Below are 22,332 nucleotides of genomic sequence, written 5' to 3'. Positions count from 1 at the left end.
TCAGTCTTCTGAGGACCGGTTTGCTACTTTGCCTAAAAGGAATTCCTGGACCTTCCAACAATGCTGTTTCACACTCAGGTTTAAAACACCTGTGCTGGGTTCTCCCTGGCTTTGCCCTCTGCTTTGTTGGCAGAGACAATCCCGAATTGTCTGGAGAAGGACTAAGTTCCGTCCTACCTAATGGGCAGTGGACAGAAAGAACACCCATGGTTTCCTTACCACCGTGGTCCAAGGCACCTGGGGAATCCTGGTGTAGGTCATCGTTATGTAGATGATGAGGAAGAAGACAGTGAGGACCCAGTAAAACACAGCTACAAACATGACCCAGCCAAACGCAGGGACCCGGAAGTACTCAGTTCCAGCGATCAGTGTCCATACCAGCAGTCCCAGAACCTGTAAAAGAGAAAAGAAAAGGGAGGCGGAAGAGAAAATGAAGAAGGAGGAGGAAGTGGGGACAGAGAAAAAAGTAATTACAATTTTTACTCATATATATGGGTACATGTACCAAATGTGATCTGGCCGCAAGCTCACATTCTTGCAAATGCTAGGAAGGTAAAATGAATGAACGGAACAGGCAGGGCAGAGACCAGGACAAACAAGAAACCCACGCCTTGTTTCCGGGGTAAGTCTCTGCCCAGATCCGGCCAGTTGTGGGCTGGTTTTCTCGATATTTCTCCCACCCCCACCCCCAGGAGAACACAGAAACTCAAGTTTGTACATGATGATCTCGATTTTTAAATGTCAGCACTAATAAAGAGGGGCAAAACAACACACATCTGTGGCTGGAATCTGCTCCCAATACCTGTGAAGGGAACAAGATATAAAGTCATGCATTTATTCCAACAACGGTCACCCAACTTCACTGCTGCTACAGAGCAAGACAAGCCCAAAGCCCCATCACATCACCACTGAGTGAAGGAAGGATGCTGGTCTACGCTGTGTGAGTCTCTGGTCCTCAAGGAGAGAGGCCACGGCGAGGTGTGCCTTCCAGGGCCCAGGAGGACTTTATTCCTAACTCAGGAAAGTTGGCATCTAAACTCTATTCCCAGGAGACAGCATCAGGCGTGTGGGACGGACTCTGGCAGCAGATCTGGCTGCTGTGTAACTCGGGGCAAGTGATTTCCTTCCTGTCTCAGCTCTCTCCATGGGATGTGGGACAAGACGTGAAAGTGACTCTGATCACAAAGCTGGTCATTCGGCATTGACACCTGAGCACCTGCCCTGAGCACATGCCACAGGCCGGGCTTCCTGCTCCGTGGGCCCCAAGGATAGAGCAGGGCAGAAACCAAACAGACCTGCTCATGCATGACTTAGAGTCTCATGGGGGGAAATATCTGAATAGTTACAGCTGTGAAAATGCTCTGAAGGAAATAAAGGGTGTGACAAGGGTCTGTGACGGGGGCTGTGACCTTTTAGGCAGGAACAACAAATGTCCGAGGGAGCTGTGCTGAGGAAGAGCGTGAAGACCCTGTGGGAGCTAGTAAGACAGGCAGAAGACACCGTCCCAGGCAGAGAGCATGGCATGGGCAGAGGGCTGCAGGGGAGGGGCCTTCTAGAACCTGTAGGAGAGTGGAGGACGTTAGGACATGGGTACAAGACGTTAGAGGGCTTGCGGAGGGTCAGATTACGTGGGCCCAGGACACCTAAGGATTTTGTACTTTATCCTAAGAGCTACAGGAGGATTCTGAGCCAGACAATGATAAGATCAGGTTAAGTTTTTGCAAGATCACTCTGACTGCATGGCGAGAACAGGCAAGCAGAGTCGGGGGTAGGGGTAGGGAAACAGTTCGGAGACTGCTGTAATAATCCAAGTGGAAGAAGAGGATGCGTCCAACACCAAGATGCTGGTGAATACTGGGAAGTGAGTGATTCAAGGGAAATTTCAGAAGGAGACAGAACCTTCACAGATTTGACAGATTCGATTAGGATAAAGTGGAATTACCCCCAGGTTTCTGGAAAGACTCCCCAGTGGATTAGGGTGTCACTTCCTCAGCTGGAAAGATGAAAGAGGAACAGGTTAAAGGGCTGACCTGGGCTCAGTTTACAACCTATCCAGTCTAGGGGAGCCAGAGACCTCAGGATGGGGTTAGAAGTGGACAGTCCAGGAGGAAGAGTTCAGGCCCCTCTTTAGGAAAGACTTCGTGTTAGGATCACTTAGCCCTCAGACAGGCTTCCAGGGGACCTTTTAAACTGTTCACTGAGTCAAGCCCACCTCCCTGGCAAGGTCTGGATGTCTGTGCTGGGGAACAGGGAACAGACTCTAAGTGCTGTTGCTTCCCCTCCTTAGAGCCGAAAGTTGATGTTCTTTTATCTGCTTGATGTCGTATATGAATTCCGAAGAAACATTTAATGGAGATGTATTTTTGTGTTTACATCTGTGGCAACGGAATTAATTGAAAGTGAAGCAGCACAAAACAGGATAAAATCCCAGGAAGTGCCAAGCCTCAACACCCATGGGGTTTTGGTCCGGAATTCATCACAACTGACAGGTCATCTACACACACAGGTGTGCTATTCCATTGGATCAGTAAGACAGGTAACACACCTCATCCAGCATGGCAGGGTCTGAAACAACAAGAAGGACTTCCTGATTCAAACTGAAGAGGTCAGAAGGGCCCTCTGTTGATTCACACAGGAAATAACCACAGGAAGAGCCACGGCAACGTGGCAGCTGTCTCTCCAGGAGTGTGCAAGAGTTTAAGAGCTGCCGGCGTAAGCTTGTGCCAGCTAAACAGGCTCAGCTAACAGCTCTCGGCTCTGAATGTGAAAATGGTTTTCATTATTAAAGCAAGTGCAGTCCACTATCCAGAGACGCTCTGTCTAATGTGCTAGCGGTGGTCATCTTTTACACACAGAGATAATATCGCTAACTGAGCTGTCTCTCAAAAAACAGGAATCCTTGACCCAAGATCTTATCAGCAAACACAGGCAAAGAACTGTCAAGAAAACAATTACTCTACCCAAGTGAATTTCCTAGGCAAGTGAAATATATCCAGAAGCACACTTTTTGTCGCTCACTATAACCAATACTGATGAAAAGCACTCCACAAAAATGTTACTCAGCCCTGTGTGTGTGTGTGTGTGTGTGTGTGTAAGTAGATCTTTGTTTAGACTACAAAAATTGTTTTTTCACTGATAAACATTATTTTAAGCCAACCCTTTTTTTTGAATGGTAAATCTAAGACTTAAAGTTTAAGAAAGTGATAAGTGCAGGTAAAAATAAGCACAGCAGTATAAAAACTATATATAAAACACACAAAGAAGTTACAAACACCAGTTGTAAATTCTCGAGAAACCAATATAAAAATTTTACATTGAGCCTTCCTAACTTCTTTCGCTTGCATTTATAACTACCACCTGCAAATCCTTTTCTTTCTCCTTTAAAAATACGGATCACTCAGTATATGGCGCCTATAACTTGTTTCTTTCAGTCAGCCATGCCACCGAGGACCTCTTTCCAGATCTATGTCGATTTTAACAGCTGCCCAGTTTTCCATAATTCATGTAACCAGTTTCCTATGGAGAAAAATTTAAGTTGTCTCCTTTATGTTTGTACAAAAAATACCCAGGGAACATTCTTATATAATGTATACCTCTGCAAACGTGAATTCCAGGATAGATTCCTAGAAGTGGAATTTCTAGAATATTTTAAGCTTTAGAGGTATGTCAAATTACTCATCAAAAAACTTGTGCTAACTCATCCTCTCATCTGAGTATATCTGCTCTTCCCTTCCAACCTCATTAAATGCCCAGGTTTTAAATGATTAAAAACCTGACTAAAAAACAAAACAAAAGAGACCTCATGTTTTGCCCTTCACTGCTTGACTGAAGTACAGCACAGAGAAAAGTGTACAAATCCTAAGTGAACAGCTCAATGAATTTTCACAAACTGGACCAACTTGTGTCACCAGCATCCACTCAAGAAAGAGAACATGACTAGCACTGCTGTGGCGGAGCGGGGGGTTCCATCACGTCTAGTTACTCCTTCCCTCCTCCGAGGGTCCCAACCCCCCCCTGGTTTCTGTCATCCTGTTTTGGAACTTCAGAGACATGGAATCCTATCGTCCATGCTCCCATGTTTGATTTCTCTCACTCAACATCATGAGTTTCATCCACGACACTGAACGTCATTTGTTCACTCTCTCAGCTGCCCAGCAATGGTTCTCAAACATCAGAATCAACTGAAGGGCTTGTTAACCTACAGGCGGATGGGCTTCCCCCCAGAGTTTGTGATTAGCAGTAGGTCTAGGAAGGGATCTGAGAATCTGCATTTCTAAGTTCCCAGGGGATGCCACTGGTTCAGGGACCACACACTAAGAACAGATGTACTGTATCCTTCTTGCTTATTTTAGTTTGCATTTTCCTGATCAGTCCTGAGGATGGAAGAGCATCTTTTCAAATACTTGTTAGCCACTTCTAGTTCCGATTTATTGACGTTTAAAAAAAATCACTTTCTCACTGATCTGTAGAAATCTTTACATAACAGAGATGGTAACAAACTACATATGAGGCAATATTTTCCCATCCAGCTTTTTAAAATTCAGTCTTTAGTCACGTGGGAGTTTAACATTTTTACACAGTTAACTGGTAGCTCTTTGAGCCTTCTTCTATTCCTATGTACTTAGGAAGGGCTTCCTCAGCACAAGATTATAAAAATATTCTCCTATATTTTCTGATAGTTTTGTGTGTATGCTTAAATCTTTAAACAAACTAGAACTGAATTCTATATATGGGGTGAAGAAAGTCCAACTTTATTTTTTTCCAGCAGATGGTCAGGTGATCTGTTATCACTTACTGATGACTTCTCACATTTTGGGTCAGTTTCTGGAACCTTTATTCCACTCATCTATGTTGACTGCTGTGCCAGCACCAATTCCTGTAGCTTCAGCATGTATTTTAGGCTTTTAGGTAAAGATGTCAAAATGGACACATGAATCTAACTTTGTTCCTTTCCCAAACCCTTCTAAAATTATCATCAGAATGAGATGAATAGGAAAGGAGACAAAAGTGACACATTTTTGGAAGGGGCTCCCCTGAGTACCCAGCATAATGGATGAAAACGGACCCAACCGAGGTTCAGAAATCTCAGAGCCTCAGGTGCAAAGAGAAGATGTTTTGAACAATCAAAGAACCACCAAGGATCAGAAAACAGAAAGGCTTTTAACCTTTTCCAGAAGCAGACAGAATGTTAGAAAATAATGGCAAATGCTTTCAAATTGGAAAGTGGTTTCTAACCCAGAAATTACCCAGGAAAATAATCAGTGAAGAGCAAGAGGCAGACTTTTTTTTTTTTTTCAGATATGCAACATCTAAAAAGAATCCACCTTCCACACATTCTCTCTCAGTAATCTACTGAAGGATATGACCCAACAAAATGAGGGTATAAACTCTAAAAGAGGAACTATTGAGTAAACCAACAGAACGCTGTGGGAGAAAGGTGAGGGTAATCCCCAGAAGGAGGGGAAATCCAGGCATGACAAACGACCCAGGCACAGAAGGTATAACCCAGTCAGATCGGAGCCGAGTGACTCAAAAGACAGGGACTTCCCTGGTGGTCCAGTGGTTAAGACTTCACACTCCCAATGCAGGGGGCCCCGGTTCCATCCCTGGTCTGGGAAGATCCCCCCCATGTCGCAACTAAAAGATCCTGCGTGCCGCAACTAAGACCCAGCGCAGCCAAATATATAATAATTTAAAAAACCCAAAAGCAAAAGACAGGCATGGTGAAGGCCATCACCACCGTGCCTTTTGTCACTTTACCTTCTTAACCTGGTGAGTCGATTAGGGAATCTGCTCCACCCCAAGTGAGGGAGGAAGCCAAGAAAGGGGAAGACAAGGGATCCAGGAAACCAGAAAGTCAGCCCAACAGAAAGGTAAAGGGAATTCCAAGGTGAAGGGAGATCCCCAGGAGAAATGCATCCAAGATAAAAACGAGAACTCTGATTATCTGATGGGAATGGCTTGTGGGAAACTTTACTGAAAGGCTATTAGAAAAACGCGAGGTGAATTAGCTACAAAGAAAAGTGAGCAAATTCTTAAAAAATATGTACATTATTAACGTCACTAAATACCAGAAGAAACTATTAGCAGCTGTTTGTAGTTAAGTGTTCACTGTAACACTTGACTCTAATATTTACACAGAGATAACAAATACTGAATATTGACCTGAACAAATGATAACAAGGAGGGGAAAGCAATAGGGATGATGCAATGGACTGAATATTTCAATTAACTGCCTTGTGGAATGAGATTGATTGCCCCACCCACCCCGCTTCCTCAATGGTACCAGATATGTGTTTTTACTATGAAGAAAGTTTTTTAAAACGGAAAACCTTCAACGTCATGACCTCTTGAGACCGTCAGTGAGCTGATTCCAACAGCCCTGCTGGACCCTCCACATGCACATGCCCCCACGCAGCTTCCTTATTCTAGGGTCCTGTGAACCAAGGAAACAGATGCCTTAGACTTTTAAAAATCACACTGAAAGACACACTGAGTTTGTCTGTGAGTTCTCTCCTGACTCTGAACTTTGTGACAGCTGTTCTGCTGCTCAGAGGAGTTTAAAGGGTCTCATTTATTCAAATGTACACTGAGCATCTCTTATGAGCCAGGGCTTTTTCGAGGCACTACGGGTTGGCTGATTTCTTTCTGACTTTAGCCTGGAACTGGGATGGACGCCATCTGTCCTTCAGCCTTGAAAACAGGTGACTACTGACAATGAACTAGGCTACCCTGGGAGCAACGCACCAGCTGTTTCCAGCTGGCTTTGCCCTGGGGGAGTTGTGTTGATCCAGGTGTGAGCTCAGCACACCTCCAAAATACCTCATTGGGCTTTAGATCATTGACCATATTAATTCCTTGCAATAAAGTGGCGTTGAAAACTGGCTACTGTAGACTTACTCTTATGTGTCCTGCAAGGAGAGAACCAAACAATATGACCATGCCAGGCTGTCTCCTCCTGTCATGTTTAATACCACACACACGTGACAACATTCAAACATTAAAAAACCTCACTGAGGGCTTCCCTGGTGGCACAGTGGTTAAGAATCCTCCTGCCAACTCAGGGGACAAAGGGTTCAAGCCCTAGTCCAGGAAGATCTCACATGCCGCGGAGCAACTAAGCCCGTGCGCCACAACTACTGAGCCTGCGTTCTAAAGCCCGCAAGCCACAACTACTAAGCCCATGTGCCACAACTACTGAAGCCCACGCAACTAGAGCCTGTGCTCCGCAACGAGAGAAGCCACCGCAATGAGAAGCCCGCACACCGCAACGAAGACCCAATTTATTTTAAAAAAAACTCAGTGAGTGTGCACTGGTGGTGCAATGATGTGGGAAAACAGGCATGGTTTCTGCCTCTGGAAAAGGTCCGTCAATGGATATTCGACTATGAACTGTGGCTAAGTCCTATGAAAAGAAACTAGGCTGATACAATAATGTAAAGCACAAGGACCCAACCAGGTCTGGATGGTCAGAGGCAGTTTAAGATTACGTAGGTGAATGGGAGTTAGCCAGGCAACGTTTGGGTGATGGAGGGAAAGCCAAGACTCTGAGATCTCAAAGACATCCCATCTGATGACGTGAGTCTCCCACAGGCTCCGACCCAATACACGAAGGGCACATGGAAGTTCAGTTCCAGAGGAGACTGGCCCATGGCTTGGCATCGGATGTCAGTCTCCAGACAGCACCTTTTCTCAAAGTCAAGACTCATTCCATAGTGGTTTGAGGGCCAAAGAATGTGAATGCTGGAAGAGAAGTTCAGGAGATGTTTGGGATCAACAAGCTTAGAGCTAGTTAGTGGTCAGAGCAGAACCAAACATCTAGTCTGATGTTATTTTAATTTGTAGCATCGGGTCTTGATGCCTTCCTCCCCTTCTCCACTTCCCCATTCTCTGGCTGGGGTGATGCTAGCACTCGCGGTAACATCAGACTGAGAAGCAGAGCTGGCTCAGTGGGGAAATCAGGTACTCCAGATTCCGCCTGTCCTTGGCCAAGTTACCAACCTGAGCCTGTTTCCTTATCTGTAAAATGGGGATACAGAAACTTTCCTCATAGGGTTGTTGGAAGACAAAGGGAGTTAATATATGCACAGCAGTGCCTGGGATCAGCTGGGTGCTAGGTCAGTTATCACTATTATGCTAGTATTATTAACAGGGTTGACAGTGACTCCCGGGAAGCCGTCCCCTCCTCCTTTCCCAGTATCCTCTTCTCTATCTTTCAAGATTTTTACACCTGTATGGAGCCAAGGAGTCTTACCTATGTCCAGCTCCCGGACATATGGACTGAACTTGAGGCCTCTCCTATGGGCAAGATGCCCAACAAGATGCCAGGCTAAGTGAACCAGGAGCGTTTGACCCTTCAGCTCTGTCCTCTCTGCCTGTGTGGACACCCTCAATATCATGGTTACCATGTCCTCCATTCCTATTTGGTTAAATGGTACAATGCCAAGGCCATGTGGCCTGGTAGAAAGATTCAGGCTTTGAATTCGTACCAGCTGTGTGACTGGGCAAATAACATTTATCTCTTTAACCAATATTTTTTGAGCACTTACTATGTGCCCAGGCCCCAGGTAACAGTAATAGCATATTATGTCTTAGAGAGTAAGGAAGAGCTTTACATGCCTCGCCTCACTTTAACCCACACAGCTGCCCCCTGAATAACTTTCATCAGGACCGTTTTACAAATGGAGAAACAGGCACTACGTGTTACATAACTTAGCCCAGACTTTTAACTATGCTGCCACATAATATCAATAACATGCCCCAAATCAGTTAATTTCTCTGTGCCTCAGTTTCTTCATCTGTACCCAGGGATAAAATGTATCTTCTAGAATTCACATGAGACAAGATGCTCTATAAATGATAACTACTATTGTGATTAATAATGTCAAAAACAGAGCATTTGGCAGACCACAAACCTGCCCTGAGGGCCAGCCACATGCAAGGCTGAAGAGGCCAGCACCTGCTCTGTTTTCTTGCTGTGCTGGTTCGGAGCGTCACCTAGAATGCCACCAGCCAACCCCTCCCAAGCGCAAGTCTCTGGGCAGAAATAAGCTCTGGTAAAATGAGCAGATGCCTTGATGCAAACCCATGCCTGGTTATGCAAAACAAAACTCCTCAGAGCTGCCCACTGATGCTGGGCCACCAGGCAGTGCTCGAGCTCATCGTTACAAAGCCTACTATCTGCTGGCCTCTCATGTGGCACCCTGGCTCATTTAAAATAGAGACAAATAGAAAGAAAACAGGGATGGCTGCAAATCCTATCTGCTCTGATGCTTTAAACATCCGGTTCAGAGAGTTGCTGTTTTTAACTCAATGAAGACCAAGAAACCCTGGAAGAAAGCTGATATATTACAGAGGTTGACATCAGAGCCACCTCAGGTCAGCAACCACGCCGTGAGCACCTGCTACAAGCCAGACACAGTGCTGGGTGCTCAGGGTCCAAAGGTGAGCAGGGCACGAGTCCCCACCCCTGAGGACTCTACCACCTCGTGTGAGAGATGAACACAATCCACTTCCTTCTTTTTCATGGGGGTTGACAACTGTGGGCCATGGTCACCCGCAGCCCCGCTGCCTGTTATGTACAATCCACAAACATGGCCAATGCTCATCCATTTAAGCGTTATCTAAGGCTGTTTTCATGCTACAACAGCAGAGTGCATGGCCTTTGGCTGCAAAGCCTAAAATATCTACTATCTGGACCTTTACAGAAAAAATTTAGCCAATCCTGTTAACCGTCACACTTACTCTCTGCATCAGGAAATATACACACGTGCACATATAGTTGTTACATTTTTGTTTCCTGCATTGTTTCAAATAAACCAGATTATTAACACATTGAGCCAGAGGAGATGATAGGGAAAAAGCGTGCACCCTTTCCCTGCACCACCGAGGAACTGTATCATACTCAAGATGACAGCTCCCTACACCTGCTGAGTGCTGTCGAGTCACCTCCACGCCCCTTCCAGATCAGTAGTGCTTCTGTTCAGCAAGCATGGCGAACTTTTCCATTTACCCACTAGAGGGTGACCAAACACTGCTTACGAAAGATTTAGGAGCTACAGTCCCCCTAAGGTGGGATGAGATCAGAGTTTACCCATCTGTCTGGATAAGTTCCTACACTTGAAGCACATTCCACAGAGGTGGCAGGATGTGGAAGAATAAACTCGGTCTGGGACCCACCCATTAGACCCAGATGTTGCCTGGAAACAGATCTGACAAGAATGTACTCGGCTGGCTTGCGATAAGGATTAATTAATACAAAGACTTGGAAAGGCAAATTTAATCCATGCGCCCCGACTAAGCTTTACTGAAGTATGCTTAATACCTGCTGCTTTCTTCAACAAGAAACTGTGCCTCTTCAGGCCTCTGCTTCCCAATCTGGGAAATGGGGAAGACAGAGCTAGGAAAGTAGTTTTCAAATGGGAGTGGGGGGACCAGCACCTGGGAGATGCATATGTGAATCACCCGGGGGTATTTCAAACCACTTTCTTCTTGGTTGTCTTCCCACTTTCACACACCATGAGGGTGGGTGTCTCCCTCTGGCCCTGCTTGACCGCTCCTCAAGTACCATTACAGGAGACCCTTGGGTGCTGCAAAGCAGAACAAAGCTTGAGGCCTACGTGATGCTAGTAGTTTGTGACTTAACCTTGCTCTCGCTTGGAACTTTAGTGTGACATCTATGATCAATTAAAGGCCTGCTCTCAGGGAAACCACAGAACCCCAATAGTCCCAGCAGGCGACTGAATGGAAATCTGCATACTGGGCTGGTTTTCAAATATATTTACAAGTTCTTTGACACACCTCTTGAGTACAGGCTCCTCTCAAATATTTCTGTTGAATGGAGTGTGGCAGAAATGATGCTACGTGATTTGGGAGGCTAGGTCATAAAAAGGATCCAGCTTCTCCTGGGCTCTGGGGAAGCTGGCAGCCACTTTGTGAGGACACTCAAGCAGTCTTGCGGGGAGGCCCACACAGAGAGGAACAGAGCCCTCCCACCAACTTGCCAGCCAGGCGAGTGACTGCCTTGGTGAAATGGATCTCCAGGCTCAGTCAAGCCTTAACTGACTGCAGCCCCAGAAGACACCTGACTGAGCCCCAGGAAAATGCCTGACCCAGAAATGCCCAGTTAAGTTGATCTTGAATTCCTTATCCACAGACACTGCAAGTAATAATACATATTTACTGCTGTTTAAAACTGTTACGTTTGGGGGTAATCTGTTAGGCAGTTATAGATGACTAATACACGAAGTTCATCCAATGTGGGCTTGTGTCCAAGAGGCAGGGTGGTAGGGAGGGAGGACCTAAGACCTAAGTTCGTCACTAACTTTCTGGCCCCTCTAAGCCTCAGTCTGTGCCTCCATGAGATGGGCATGGCACCATCTAGGTTGCTGCAGGGTCTGAAGGTGTTTTGTGACCTGCAAAGAGCTACATAAACAGCAGTGATTACTGGTCTCATGCTTTTCTCCTCTAGGAAACATGATGCAATGCTTAGCAGAGCTGGCATCTTGGCAGTAAGGGTCCTAGAAATAAAGTGGGGTCTCTTCCTGTAGTTAGAACCATGGGGCTCAGGGCATTAAGGATGTGCTAGAGGACACGCTGGTGCACTTTTCCTGTGAAGGGCCACATAGTAAGTATTTCGGGCTTTCTGGGCCATATGATCTCCATCACAACTATTCAGTTCTGCCCCTGTGGCATGAAAACAGCCACAGACAATATGCAAAAGGATGGGAGTAACCGTGTTCCCCGAAAACTATTTACAAACACAAGTGGCAGGCTGGATTGGTTGGCAGGTTATCATCTGCCAACCTTGGCCCTCGAGCCTTGCTTCTCCAAGTGTGTGGTCCCCAGAGCAACAGTCACACCTCCAAGGAGCTTGTTAGAAATGCAGACTCTGGGACTTCCCTGGTGGCCCAGTGGCTTAGACTCCACGCTCCCAATGCAGGGGGCCCGGGCTCAATCCCTGGTCAGGGAACTAGATCCCACATGCCGCAACTAAGAGTTCGCATGCTGCAACTAAAGATCCCACATGCCGCGACTAAAGATCCCACATGCCGCAACTATGAGCCAGCGCAGCCAAATAAATAAATATTTTTTAAAAGAAGAAATGCAGATTCTCAGGCCACCCAGCACTGAATCGACATCCCTGGGGGAGGGGTCCAGCCATGTGTTCTGAAAGCCTCCAGCAGCTCAGCTCTGAGAAGGCCCACCTTCCTTCCCTCCTTTGCCCCGAACCCCGTACACCAGGGGCTTACGAGGGATCTTGGGTGACAATGACCTGATCAAAGATTTCAGGCCTCACAAAGGACACACATCGTCTCAATATTCTCCATGAATCAGTGAACAACACTGGATTCATGGTCCTGGGTCACCAGTAAGCAAAGGAGCAGTCAGTCCTGGTCAAATAGCTTAAGAGTCTTCAAGAAAACAGAACAAACTGTGTGGTAGCAGCACTCTCGGGGTGAAAGGATTGGGTTCAGTGATACCCAAAGGCCTCCTCAGTCCCTGAGGCTGAGGGAGCCCTTTGTGGTCAGACGCCAGCCCGGCTCCCAGCTCTGTTTGCTCCTTTCAGCAAAGTTCTTTGAATGCTGGCTTCCTTCCCTTTTGGTGAAGCGCTGGGGTATAAAAGGCAAAGGGCGGAAGGAAAAGGGATACTTTTTAAGGAACAGAAGAGAGATGAAAGGCTTATAGGGAAGAAGCAATAGGAAGGAGGAGAAAAAAGGAATTATGGGGAGTGGGGATCACTACAAAGCAGCACCTTCCTCTTTGACCTGGGGGGACCCTCCATCCCATCACAACGTAACTGTCTTACTCTCTCATCAGCATCAGTGTCTGCCTATGGTATTGCCAGTTACATCACTCATCTCATTCAGCCACACACAGCCACATGGTGTAGAGAGTCATGCTCCCCAGTGTAAGGTCAGGTCCAAATCCACAGTCTACAAAGCCGGGTCTGAGGACTCCTTTCTGCTATAGAACCTCCCAGCACCGCCCACAGGAGCACAGCTCTGCTTGAGGTCAAGGAAGCATCTCACACGAACGAGCCTTCCTGTGTACTGACTCTACTGCATCTCAGGCCCCCTGTGGGCACATCCCCCCAGGGGTGGGGCTCCACCTCTGTCCTCCGCCCTTGAGGCACCAGGAGAAGGAGGAGGTCAGACAAAGCAGTTCAGACACTGTAAACGGTACAGTATCAGAAGTCACACAGCCGCTCTTTAATGTCAACCTTAAAAGCACAGTAATAAAAACCAAGCTAGGAGGATTATGAACCGCTTTCCTCCACCAAAGATGCTGAGCGCTCGACCCACAGCTGTGGTGTGAAAAGCCGAACCCTCACATTGAGGAAGCCGGATCAATGTGCTGGACGCTGGGAGCTCTGCAGCTCTCTGTACAGGCTGCTGTTCTATGCAGTCTGTCCTTCCCTCGGTCCACACACCCTTTGGGTGTCTAAGTGACTCTAAGTGCAGGAAATAAGGTTGCGCATCTTTAGCTGAGGGCTCGGATCCCTCAGCAGTCAGGTCTTGCTTCCATGGAGCTGGAAAGGCACCAGTGACGTGCTCCCCTACTGGTCCAGCGGTTAAGAATCCGTCTTGCAGGGACTTCCTTGGTAGCGCAGTGGTTGAGAATCTGCCTGCTAATACAGGGTACATGGGTTCAAGCCCTGGTCCAGGAAGATCTCACGTGCCGCAGAGCAACTAAACCTGTGCGCCACAACTACGGAGCCTGCGCTCTAGAGCCCGCGAGCCACAACTACTGAGCCCTCGCGCCACAACTGCTGAAGCCCATGTGCCTAGAGCCCATGCTCCGCAACAAGAGAAGCCACTGCAATGAGAAGCCCACGCACCGCAATGAAGAGTAGCCCCCACTCACCACAACTAAAGAAAGCCCGCACAGCAATGAAGACCCAACACAGCCATAAATAAATAAATAAATAAATAAAAATAAAGTTCCCTTAAAGAAAAGAATGGGCCTCAGGCCTGGAACACAGCATTACCAAGAGATAAGGAACCCAGAGAGCCTGTGCAGGGCTTATCACCTTGTGTGGGAATATCTTTCCCTGTTTCAATCGCAACGACTGTTCCTTTGTTCTGCTTTAGTATGTACACAATGGCCCTCAGGCATGTCCCCAGCTTTCAGACTCCAAAGGGGAAGCGTTGGGGGCTTTCTGCTGTGGCTTAAGAAGGGCGTTCACAGGCCAACTGCCCTATGTTGGCCACCAGGGGGGACGGCCTAGGAGGAGGGACTGATGTCTACTATTGAAACTGATGTCTCTTCTCTACTTAGGTAAAGCGATGTCCCATCCAGTTGTGTTTTTCTTGGTAACTCCAATTCCAAGGTGCAGTGGCAGAAGTGTTTGAAGTGCTGCCTGAGATTGGTGATCAGTTCAAGATGTTCGCCTCCCTTGGGATTGAAAACTAGTGATGGTACTCAGCTTGACATCTGTCTTTATGTCATTTCCATACTGCTTTGATTACTGCAACTTTATAACAAGTTTTGAAATCAGGAAGTGTGAGGCCTCTAGCTTTACTTTTCTTTCTCAAGATTTTTTGGATGTTCATGATCCTTTGAAATTCTATATGAATTTAAAAATTTTTCTGTGCTTAAATAGATAGCTAGTGGGAAGCAGCCTCATGGCACAGGGAGATCAGCTCGGTGCTTTGTGACCACCTAGAGGGGTGGGATAGGGTGGGGGGGAGGGAGGGAGACGCAAGAGGGAGGAGATATGGGGATATATGTATATGTATAGCTGATTCACTTTGTTATAAAGCAGAAACTAACACAGCATTTTAAAGCAGTTATACTCCAATAAAGATATTAAAAAATTTTTTTTTCTGTGCTTTTGCAAAAAATGCCATTGGAATTTTGATAGCATTGCGTTGAAGCTGTAGACTGCTCTGTGTAGTATGGACATTTTAACAACACTAAGTCTTCCAATCCACAAACACAGACGTCTTTCCATTTATTTGTCTTCTTTAATTTCTTTCAGAAGTGCTTTGTAGTTTTCATTGTACAAGTCTTTTGCCTCCTTAAGTTTATTCCAAAGTATTTTATTCTTTTTGATGCTATTGTAAATGGGATTGTTTCTTAATTTCCTTTTCAGATTATTCACTGCCAGTGTATAGAAATGCAACTAATTTTTGTGTGTGGATTTTGTATCCTGCAACTTTGTTAAATTCATTTACTTGTTCTAACAGGAGCTTTGTTTGGTGAAATATTTAGGGTTTTCTACATACAAGATCATATCATCTGGGAAGAGAGCGAATTTTACTTCTTCATTTCCTATCTGCATGATAGGATCTGCATGATATCTCGCCTTTTATTTCTTTTTCTTGCCTACTTAGTTTGGTTAGGACTTCCAGTACTATGTTGAAAGAAGTGGTAAGAATTGCCTTTTTCCTCATCTCAGAGGGAAAGCTTTCAGTTTTTCACCATTGAGAACATTGTTAACTATGGGCTTTCATATATAGCCTTACTTATGTTGAGTTTGTTCCTAGTTTGTTGAGTATTTTTATCTTGAAAGGGTGTAGAATCTTGTCACATGCTTTTTCTGCATCAATTGAAATGATCATGCAGCTTTAGTCCTTCATGTGTTAATGTGGTGTGTTATACATTAACCTTCATATGGTGAACCATCCTTGCATTCCAGTAATAAATTCCACCTGATCATGATGTATAATCTTTTTAATGTGTTGTTGAATTGGGTTTCTTAGTATTTTGTTGAGGATTTTTTCATCTACGTTCATTAGGGATATTGGTCTGCAGGTTTCTTATAGTATCTTTGTCTCATTTTGGTATCAGCTCACCTCATAGAATAAGTCTGGTAGTGCTCCCTCCTCTTCAATTTCTGGGAAGTCTGAGAGGACTGGTGTTAATTCTCTTTTAAATGTTTGGTAGAATTCTCCAGTGAAGCCATCTTGTCCTTGGTTCTTCTTTTTTTGGGAGGTTTTTGATTACTGATTTAATCTCAGTCTAAATTATATGTCTGTTCAAGTTTCTAATTTCTTCACAATTCAGTCTTAGAAGATTATATGTTCCTAGAAATTTATCTGTTTCTTCTGGATTGCCCAATCTGTTGACGTATAATTGTTTACAACAGTCTCTTGTGAGTATTTTAATTTCTGTGGCGTCAGATGTAATGTTTCCTCTTTCATTTCTTATTTTGTTTCAGTCTTTTTTCTCTTTTCTTAGTTAGCCTACTTAAGGATTTGTCAATTTTGTTGAATCTTTTCAAAAAACCAATTAAGTGTTTCTTTCTTGATGGTGAGGATCACATACCTCTCTAGCACACATATAGGTATATATTCACGGGTTTTAATATTCACTGATTGAAGGTTCACCTATTACTGCAACAGAAAAGAATCCACGGAGAAGGAGGCTAATTTGCCATATTACTGAAGACTGTCCAGGCAGTTTCTGTTATCAGTATATTCTACACTTCAGTCTTTTTGACCTGTCATATAAAAAATGAAAGTTCTCTCTACATTAAGGACAAGGAGAGGCTGCAGCACAGCTTATACAGTTTGGTAGTTTGGAATGGACCCTTCCAATTGCCTTCCAAAAAGCCCTCATGTGCTGAATCTGATATTTTGTAATTAAGAAAAATGCAATGGGATTATTTTGGCAATCTTGTTTGGGAGTCTCAAATTCAAACTTCACTCTAGCTTTTCTCCTAAAAGATGTTACCAAGTTGCTGTAAATCAAAATTTATTTTAAGAGCCTTAGAGAAGTGCCATTCACAAGAGGATGCATAAAATTCTGTTTGGGAGGATAATTGCCTTCTAACTCCATGTAAACTTGAGTTTTCTTAGACTGCATCTATTTATAGCACATCTGTGTGAAACTCCATTTTTTCCTCCTTCCACCAGCTGAATAAGGGGCACTAATATTACCGTACACCAGGACAACCAAAGAGATGGGCTTGCACGAGGCCAGTGCATGCAAGAGAAAAGGCACAGCTCTTTCCCTTGAAGGATGCTCAGTGTGGCCAGGGAGAGGAAACAAACAGAAAACAACACTGCAGCACAGCCCAGGGTAAGGGCCTAGGAAGTGCAATCAGGTCAAGAAATGCTGAGAGGTTCATTCAGAAGGAGCAAAAAATGACTCTGGGTGCTCGGAGAGGACTAACAGCCTCAGGAAGGCCAGGATGGCAGGCAGTGGTGAGGTGGGGGCTTGGCACCCACCTGCTTTAAGGATGTGGGCAAAAACAGAGGGTTGGCAGCGAGAGACGGGGAGGGACAGAGTGGTTGGGGCCACACTGTGGAGAGTTCAGGATGGCAGGTTAAGGAGTTCAGATTTTATTCACCAGCAGGGCATGACAGGACCAGAGGCACTTTTGGATACAGATATTTCTGGCATCGGCATTTCTGAGTTGGCACACCTTCAAAATCTCCTTTGGCAATGGCTGCATGGGGTGAACCAGTCATGTAATCGAGCACGGCTCGTCATTGGGAGGATCTGTTTCAATGTAATGTTGCCTGGACGGCCAGCAGGTCGGGGGAGTGCCGGGGCCCCTGCCGGGCTGCCCTCTGCACCACCTGGCTGCGTCTGCTTCATCTTAGGAGCAGACCTGCGTTCCTGAGGGAAGGTTCTAAGCCAGCTGTCCTGAGCCGGCTTATTCACGGCTCCCATTAAGTGTCTGCATCCTAGGTGATGACATCACCTACCACTGCTCCTGGGAGGGTAATGTCCCTCCACTCAGTGGGTTCAGATGCTCAACCCGGCATTTTACAGTCAGCCACTGGCCCCTGGGGACTTCCTTTGTGACTGTCCAGGAATACTGTACACGTGACTAATCTTGGGGAGGACGTGGCACTTTGCCACATTCCTTCTTCCACCAGCTGAATGAGGGGCACTAAGGTTACCGCACACCAGGACAACCAGAGAGATGGGCTTACACGAGGCCAGCGCATGCAAGAGAAAAGACACAGCTCTTTCCCTTGAAGAATGCTCAGTGTGGCCAGGGAGATGAAACAAACAGAAAACAACACTGCAGCACAGTTGTATGGGAAGCCACATTATCTTAGCATCAATTTTATCCAAAGATTTGGGGGTAAGTTAGGGCAAAAGTGCTATCACAGATAAATAACTTAATACCTGCTATAGACTGAAAGTTTGTGTCCCCTCCAAATTCATATGCTGAAACCTAACCCCCAATGTGATGGTATTTGGAGGTGGGGCCTTTGGCAGATGATTAGGTCATGAGGGTGGAGCTTGCACGAGGCCAGTGCATGAATGGGGTTAGGCCCCTTCTAAAAAAGTCATCGGGGGCTTCCCTGGTGGCGCAGTGGTTGAGAGTCCGCCTGCCGATGCAGGGGACGTGGGTTCATGCCCCGGTCCGGGAAGATCCCACATGCCGCGGAGCGGCTGGGCCCGTGAGCCATGGCCGCTGAGCCTGCGCGTCCGGAGCCTGTGCTCTGCAACGGGAGAGGCCACAGCAGTGAGGGGCCCGCGTACCGCAAAAAATAAATAAATAAAAATAAAAAAGTCATCAGGAAGCTCCCTCTTCCCTTCTGCCATCGAGGACACAGTGAGAAATCAGTCAATTATGAACTAGGAAATAGGCTCTCACCAGACACCAAATCTGCCAGCACCTTGACCTTGGACCTCCCGCCTCCAGAACTGTGACAGAGAAATCTCTGAGGTTACAAGCCACCCAGTCTACGGTATGCTGTTAAAGCAGCCGAACGGACGAAGACAGTACCTTTTCACTGAAAATCAAAACCAGAAATATCACAGAGGAGAAGGCTCACAGGAATTTTAAAAATAAAATATAAAACTCCCAAAAAAAAGAAAAATCCACCTGGGCAGCATCAAGCCTCACCCTCAGATCCCTGAGTTCACTCTCAGAGGTTGGGGAGATTTTTGGTTGAAAAATTTGATAAGCCCAGGCTTATAGAAACAAGACTTGTTAATTTGCATACTTACTGTCACATTTTCCTTCCACTGAGCGTCTGAAAATGACAAGTCCCCTCCCCTTCCCTCCCCTGGGAGAAGCTAATTATCCCTGGCTCAGCTTGGACTTTTCTCTGAAGAACAGGCAACCATGGAGGTTTTTTTAAGGCTGCCAATAACAATGCATCTCTATTACTGGAACTTCTTCCCTGCAGCTGAGTTACACCTAGAAACCCCTTAGTTTATTTCACAATTTAAATAGGCAGGCGATGCTCCACCGGGCATGGTCACAAACCAGTGCTCCCATTAAAGCTGGAATAAGATGCTGCTGCCAAAGGACCTGAAATTTTAAACAGTTCACCAAGCTCCTTCCTGGGCAAGATGATGTGACAGACCCCAGCCTCCTTTTCCTTTAGACAAGCTTAACAGTAATAATTCCTTAAATGAGAAAAAAAGGTCTACCCGCTATTTCCTGTGCTCTCGCAGAGAGGCCTGGCAGAGCTTCACATTAAGAGGAGGACACACAGGCCAATAAACCTGAGATGATTACACTAAATTGGCAGCAGCCCACTGGGGGCAGAACATTTTAACAAATAGGCATTTACAATATTTTTAAGAAGTCCATGTTGTCTTTGGAAAGGAGAGCCCAGAGAACATCTTTCACAGGGGATAACTAGAAGGTATTTGTGGATGGAAGAAGGTTTCCACCACTCACAAGGTAGGGCTCCTAGACGAGAGAAATGTTTTCACGTTACAAGCAAACAGCTTCACGACCAGGCCCCCGACACCACACTTTACTGTTCTTAAGTAAATGGTCCGACAGATTGTGTTGCAAGCCACCAGTGAAAAGTCTCATCATAGTGAACACAAAGAAATGAAGGGAAGGGCCCTGATGGCAAAATAAAGCCCAGCCAACTGAGTTGTAGAAACGGGGGGCTGGCATCCGAGTCAAAGTTCACCAGAAATACCCCAAATTCACTTGGCCAGTTTCAAAGCCATTCATTGCTGCGTCTACCCAAATGTGTTGGCAACTAGCAGAACTGATCAGCCTTGGGCTGGGTCTGCATCATTTTACACGGGGGGAAAAAAAAAGAAACAACTAGCATTCCTTGAGTCCATATTATGGGCTAGGGGATTCCTAAGTATCACCACCTATCAAGGCAACAACTTGACAATGTTGGTAATTTTGTCCACATTTTAAAATGCAGAAACAGAAGTGAGGATGGCAATTTGCCCAAAGCCAGCAGCAGGTGTAGGATCTGCACATGCTTTTCTGATTCTAGAGGCTGTGGTCTCTTAGAAGATCTTGGGCCGCCTCTTTGGAGTTATGCTCAAAAAGCCGGAAAGGGATGTAGCAGGTCAGACTCCTTGGATGACAGACACCGCTCTGTGACAGAGCCTCAGAGCTCTTGGGAGTCTCCCGGATACTAGGAAAAGCTTGTGATGACTCGGCCTCCGGTTCAGGAGCTACGGGGAACTATTTATGTGGGAGGATTATTAGGGGTAGAAACCACAGAGCTACATTATGGGTGAAAGTTACCAAGTTTGAGAGTCAAAGTCTGGCCCTGCTGGTGTAAATTTTAAAACACACTTTTTATACATAGAGCTTGTGTGTGTAAACGACTTAAGACGAAGATGGAGAGTCAGGGGAAGAAGTGGAAATGGCTGTTTTACCGCTGATGCTCGCTCCCAGAAACCCATGAATGCATCCCGAGGAAGCAAACTGGGGACAGGAAGCCTGGCAGATGAGTAGCAAGTGGAAAGCTACCAGGGCAGGTCCGCAACATCCACCCCGCAGCCCCGTCTCTGCCCCCAGCCCTGCCGGCCTCGGGAGCTTAGCAGCTGTCAGAGTGCAGTCGGGAGGACCAAACCTCTTCCAACCAAACCGCCTGAATCTGCTCCAGCAACCTCAGGCTGTTTGACAACCACTATGCTGGACCTCACTGCCTCCCTGCTGATGCGAAAGGTCAGGCCCCAGGGCTGGCACCTGGGCCAGCATTTATGGTGAGAGCTCATACGGTTCTCCAGGAGGTCCAACCCCACCCGCCCCTAAAACACCCACTTGGCACAAACAGGAACCAAGATTGACCAAGATGCCGTGGGGAAGGCAAGAAGCTCCCTCTGCTGTCTCCACCTCTGGATTTCTCTGTAACCCAGCCACAAAGAAGAAAAAGGCCACCCATGTTGCCAGTGTCAGTGCTCTGGCCACTTAGGGAGAGATGACAGCAACTCAAGTCTCAAGTCTAACTTCCTGGGGAAGGTCCAGGGGGTAAGACTCCCCGCTCCCAATGCAGGGGGCCAGGGTTCGATCCCTGGTTGGGGAACTAGATCCCTCATGCATGCCACAACTAAGAGTTTGCATGCCGCAGTGAAGATCCTGCGCGCCGCAACTAATACCCGGCGCAACCAAAATAAATAAATATTTTTTTAAAAAAAACTTCCCGGCGACACCATTGATGGGCCGACTTGGGTCAGCTGCCCATCCCCAGACCACCCAACTGTAGCCATGGCTGGGTTTGGGGAGAGGTGGCTGCCACCATTGCCTCTTCCACTGCCACCATTTGTAGAGAGAAGGAAATTCCTAGAAACCCTGTAAGCAAAGAACTCAACAGGTGTCTGGGACCAGGACAGCATTAAAAGTGGCCCGGCAAGCAAGCTACCTGGGTTACCAATCCACGAGGACATTAAAACCCTCATGGATAAAATATTAAACTTGATGTCATGCAAAATGTAAATTAGCTTCATGCCAGCTCCTCAATGACTTTAAATGCTCCTAATAAGTTATAAACCCACCACTAAAGAACACTTGCAAGATGACCAAAAATAATGACCTACCTGATAACTCCAAGGGAAAAAAAAAAAGAGCCATCTGATTAATACAGAGCTAACATGCCGTGCAGATTAATCTGGATTGAACTGCCTGCTAACTTGCTTGGGTTCTGTAGTTTAGCTCTGGGACCTGTGGTTTTTCCTCTCAAACACACATAGTGCTCAAGTTCCAAGTACCATGGATATAGGCCTGTTTCCGGACTCCCATGGGAAGGGAATTCATCACTGAGCACTGAAGTCAGCAAACTTTTTCTGTAAAGGGCCAGAGAGTAAATATTTTAGGCTTTGCAGGACAGACAGTTGCAGTAGCTCATCTCTGTGGCTGAGGCCTGGGAGCAGCAGATACGCAAACAAATAGGCATGGCTGTGTTTGAACCAAGATTCCTGAAAACTGGCAGCAGCACAGATTTGGCCCCCAGGCTGTAGTCTGCCAACTCCTGATCTAGCAGATTACAGACACAATTTCCCTGCACCTAAAAAGCGGTTTGGGATACTATGGTGGGGCTCCCCTACCTGTGGGGCACGCTGCTGCTCACCAGAACATCTCCCTGAAGATGTCAGGACAGGATGTGCCTCTCCCTCTTGTGTCCCAGGAGGAAGGCCCGAGGAGTCAGT

At 46.3% G+C, this 22,332-nt stretch overlaps 1 protein-coding gene across 1 annotated transcript in view; it reads right to left on the bottom strand.

The window, feature by feature from the left end:
• The window catches only part of CMTM8 (CKLF like MARVEL transmembrane domain containing 8), an 89,700-nt gene that overhangs the window by 5,746 nt on the left and 61,622 nt on the right, over window positions 1–22,332 (bottom strand). Inside the window, exon 3 of the mRNA XM_024743473.1 lies at window positions 220–393. Coding sequence (XP_024599241.1) covers window positions 220–393 — 174 coding nt within the window. The remainder of the gene's footprint in view (window positions 1–219; window positions 394–22,332) is intronic.

Source organism: Neophocaena asiaeorientalis, unplaced genomic scaffold (genome assembly GCF_003031525.2).
Source record: "Neophocaena asiaeorientalis asiaeorientalis breed wild unplaced genomic scaffold, Neophocaena_asiaeorientalis_V1.1 scaffold332, whole genome shotgun sequence".
Taxonomy (NCBI): Eukaryota; Metazoa; Chordata; class Mammalia; order Artiodactyla; family Phocoenidae; genus Neophocaena; species Neophocaena asiaeorientalis.
Note: the sequence above shows the minus strand (reverse complement) of the source record. Positions and strands in the feature narration are given on the sequence as shown.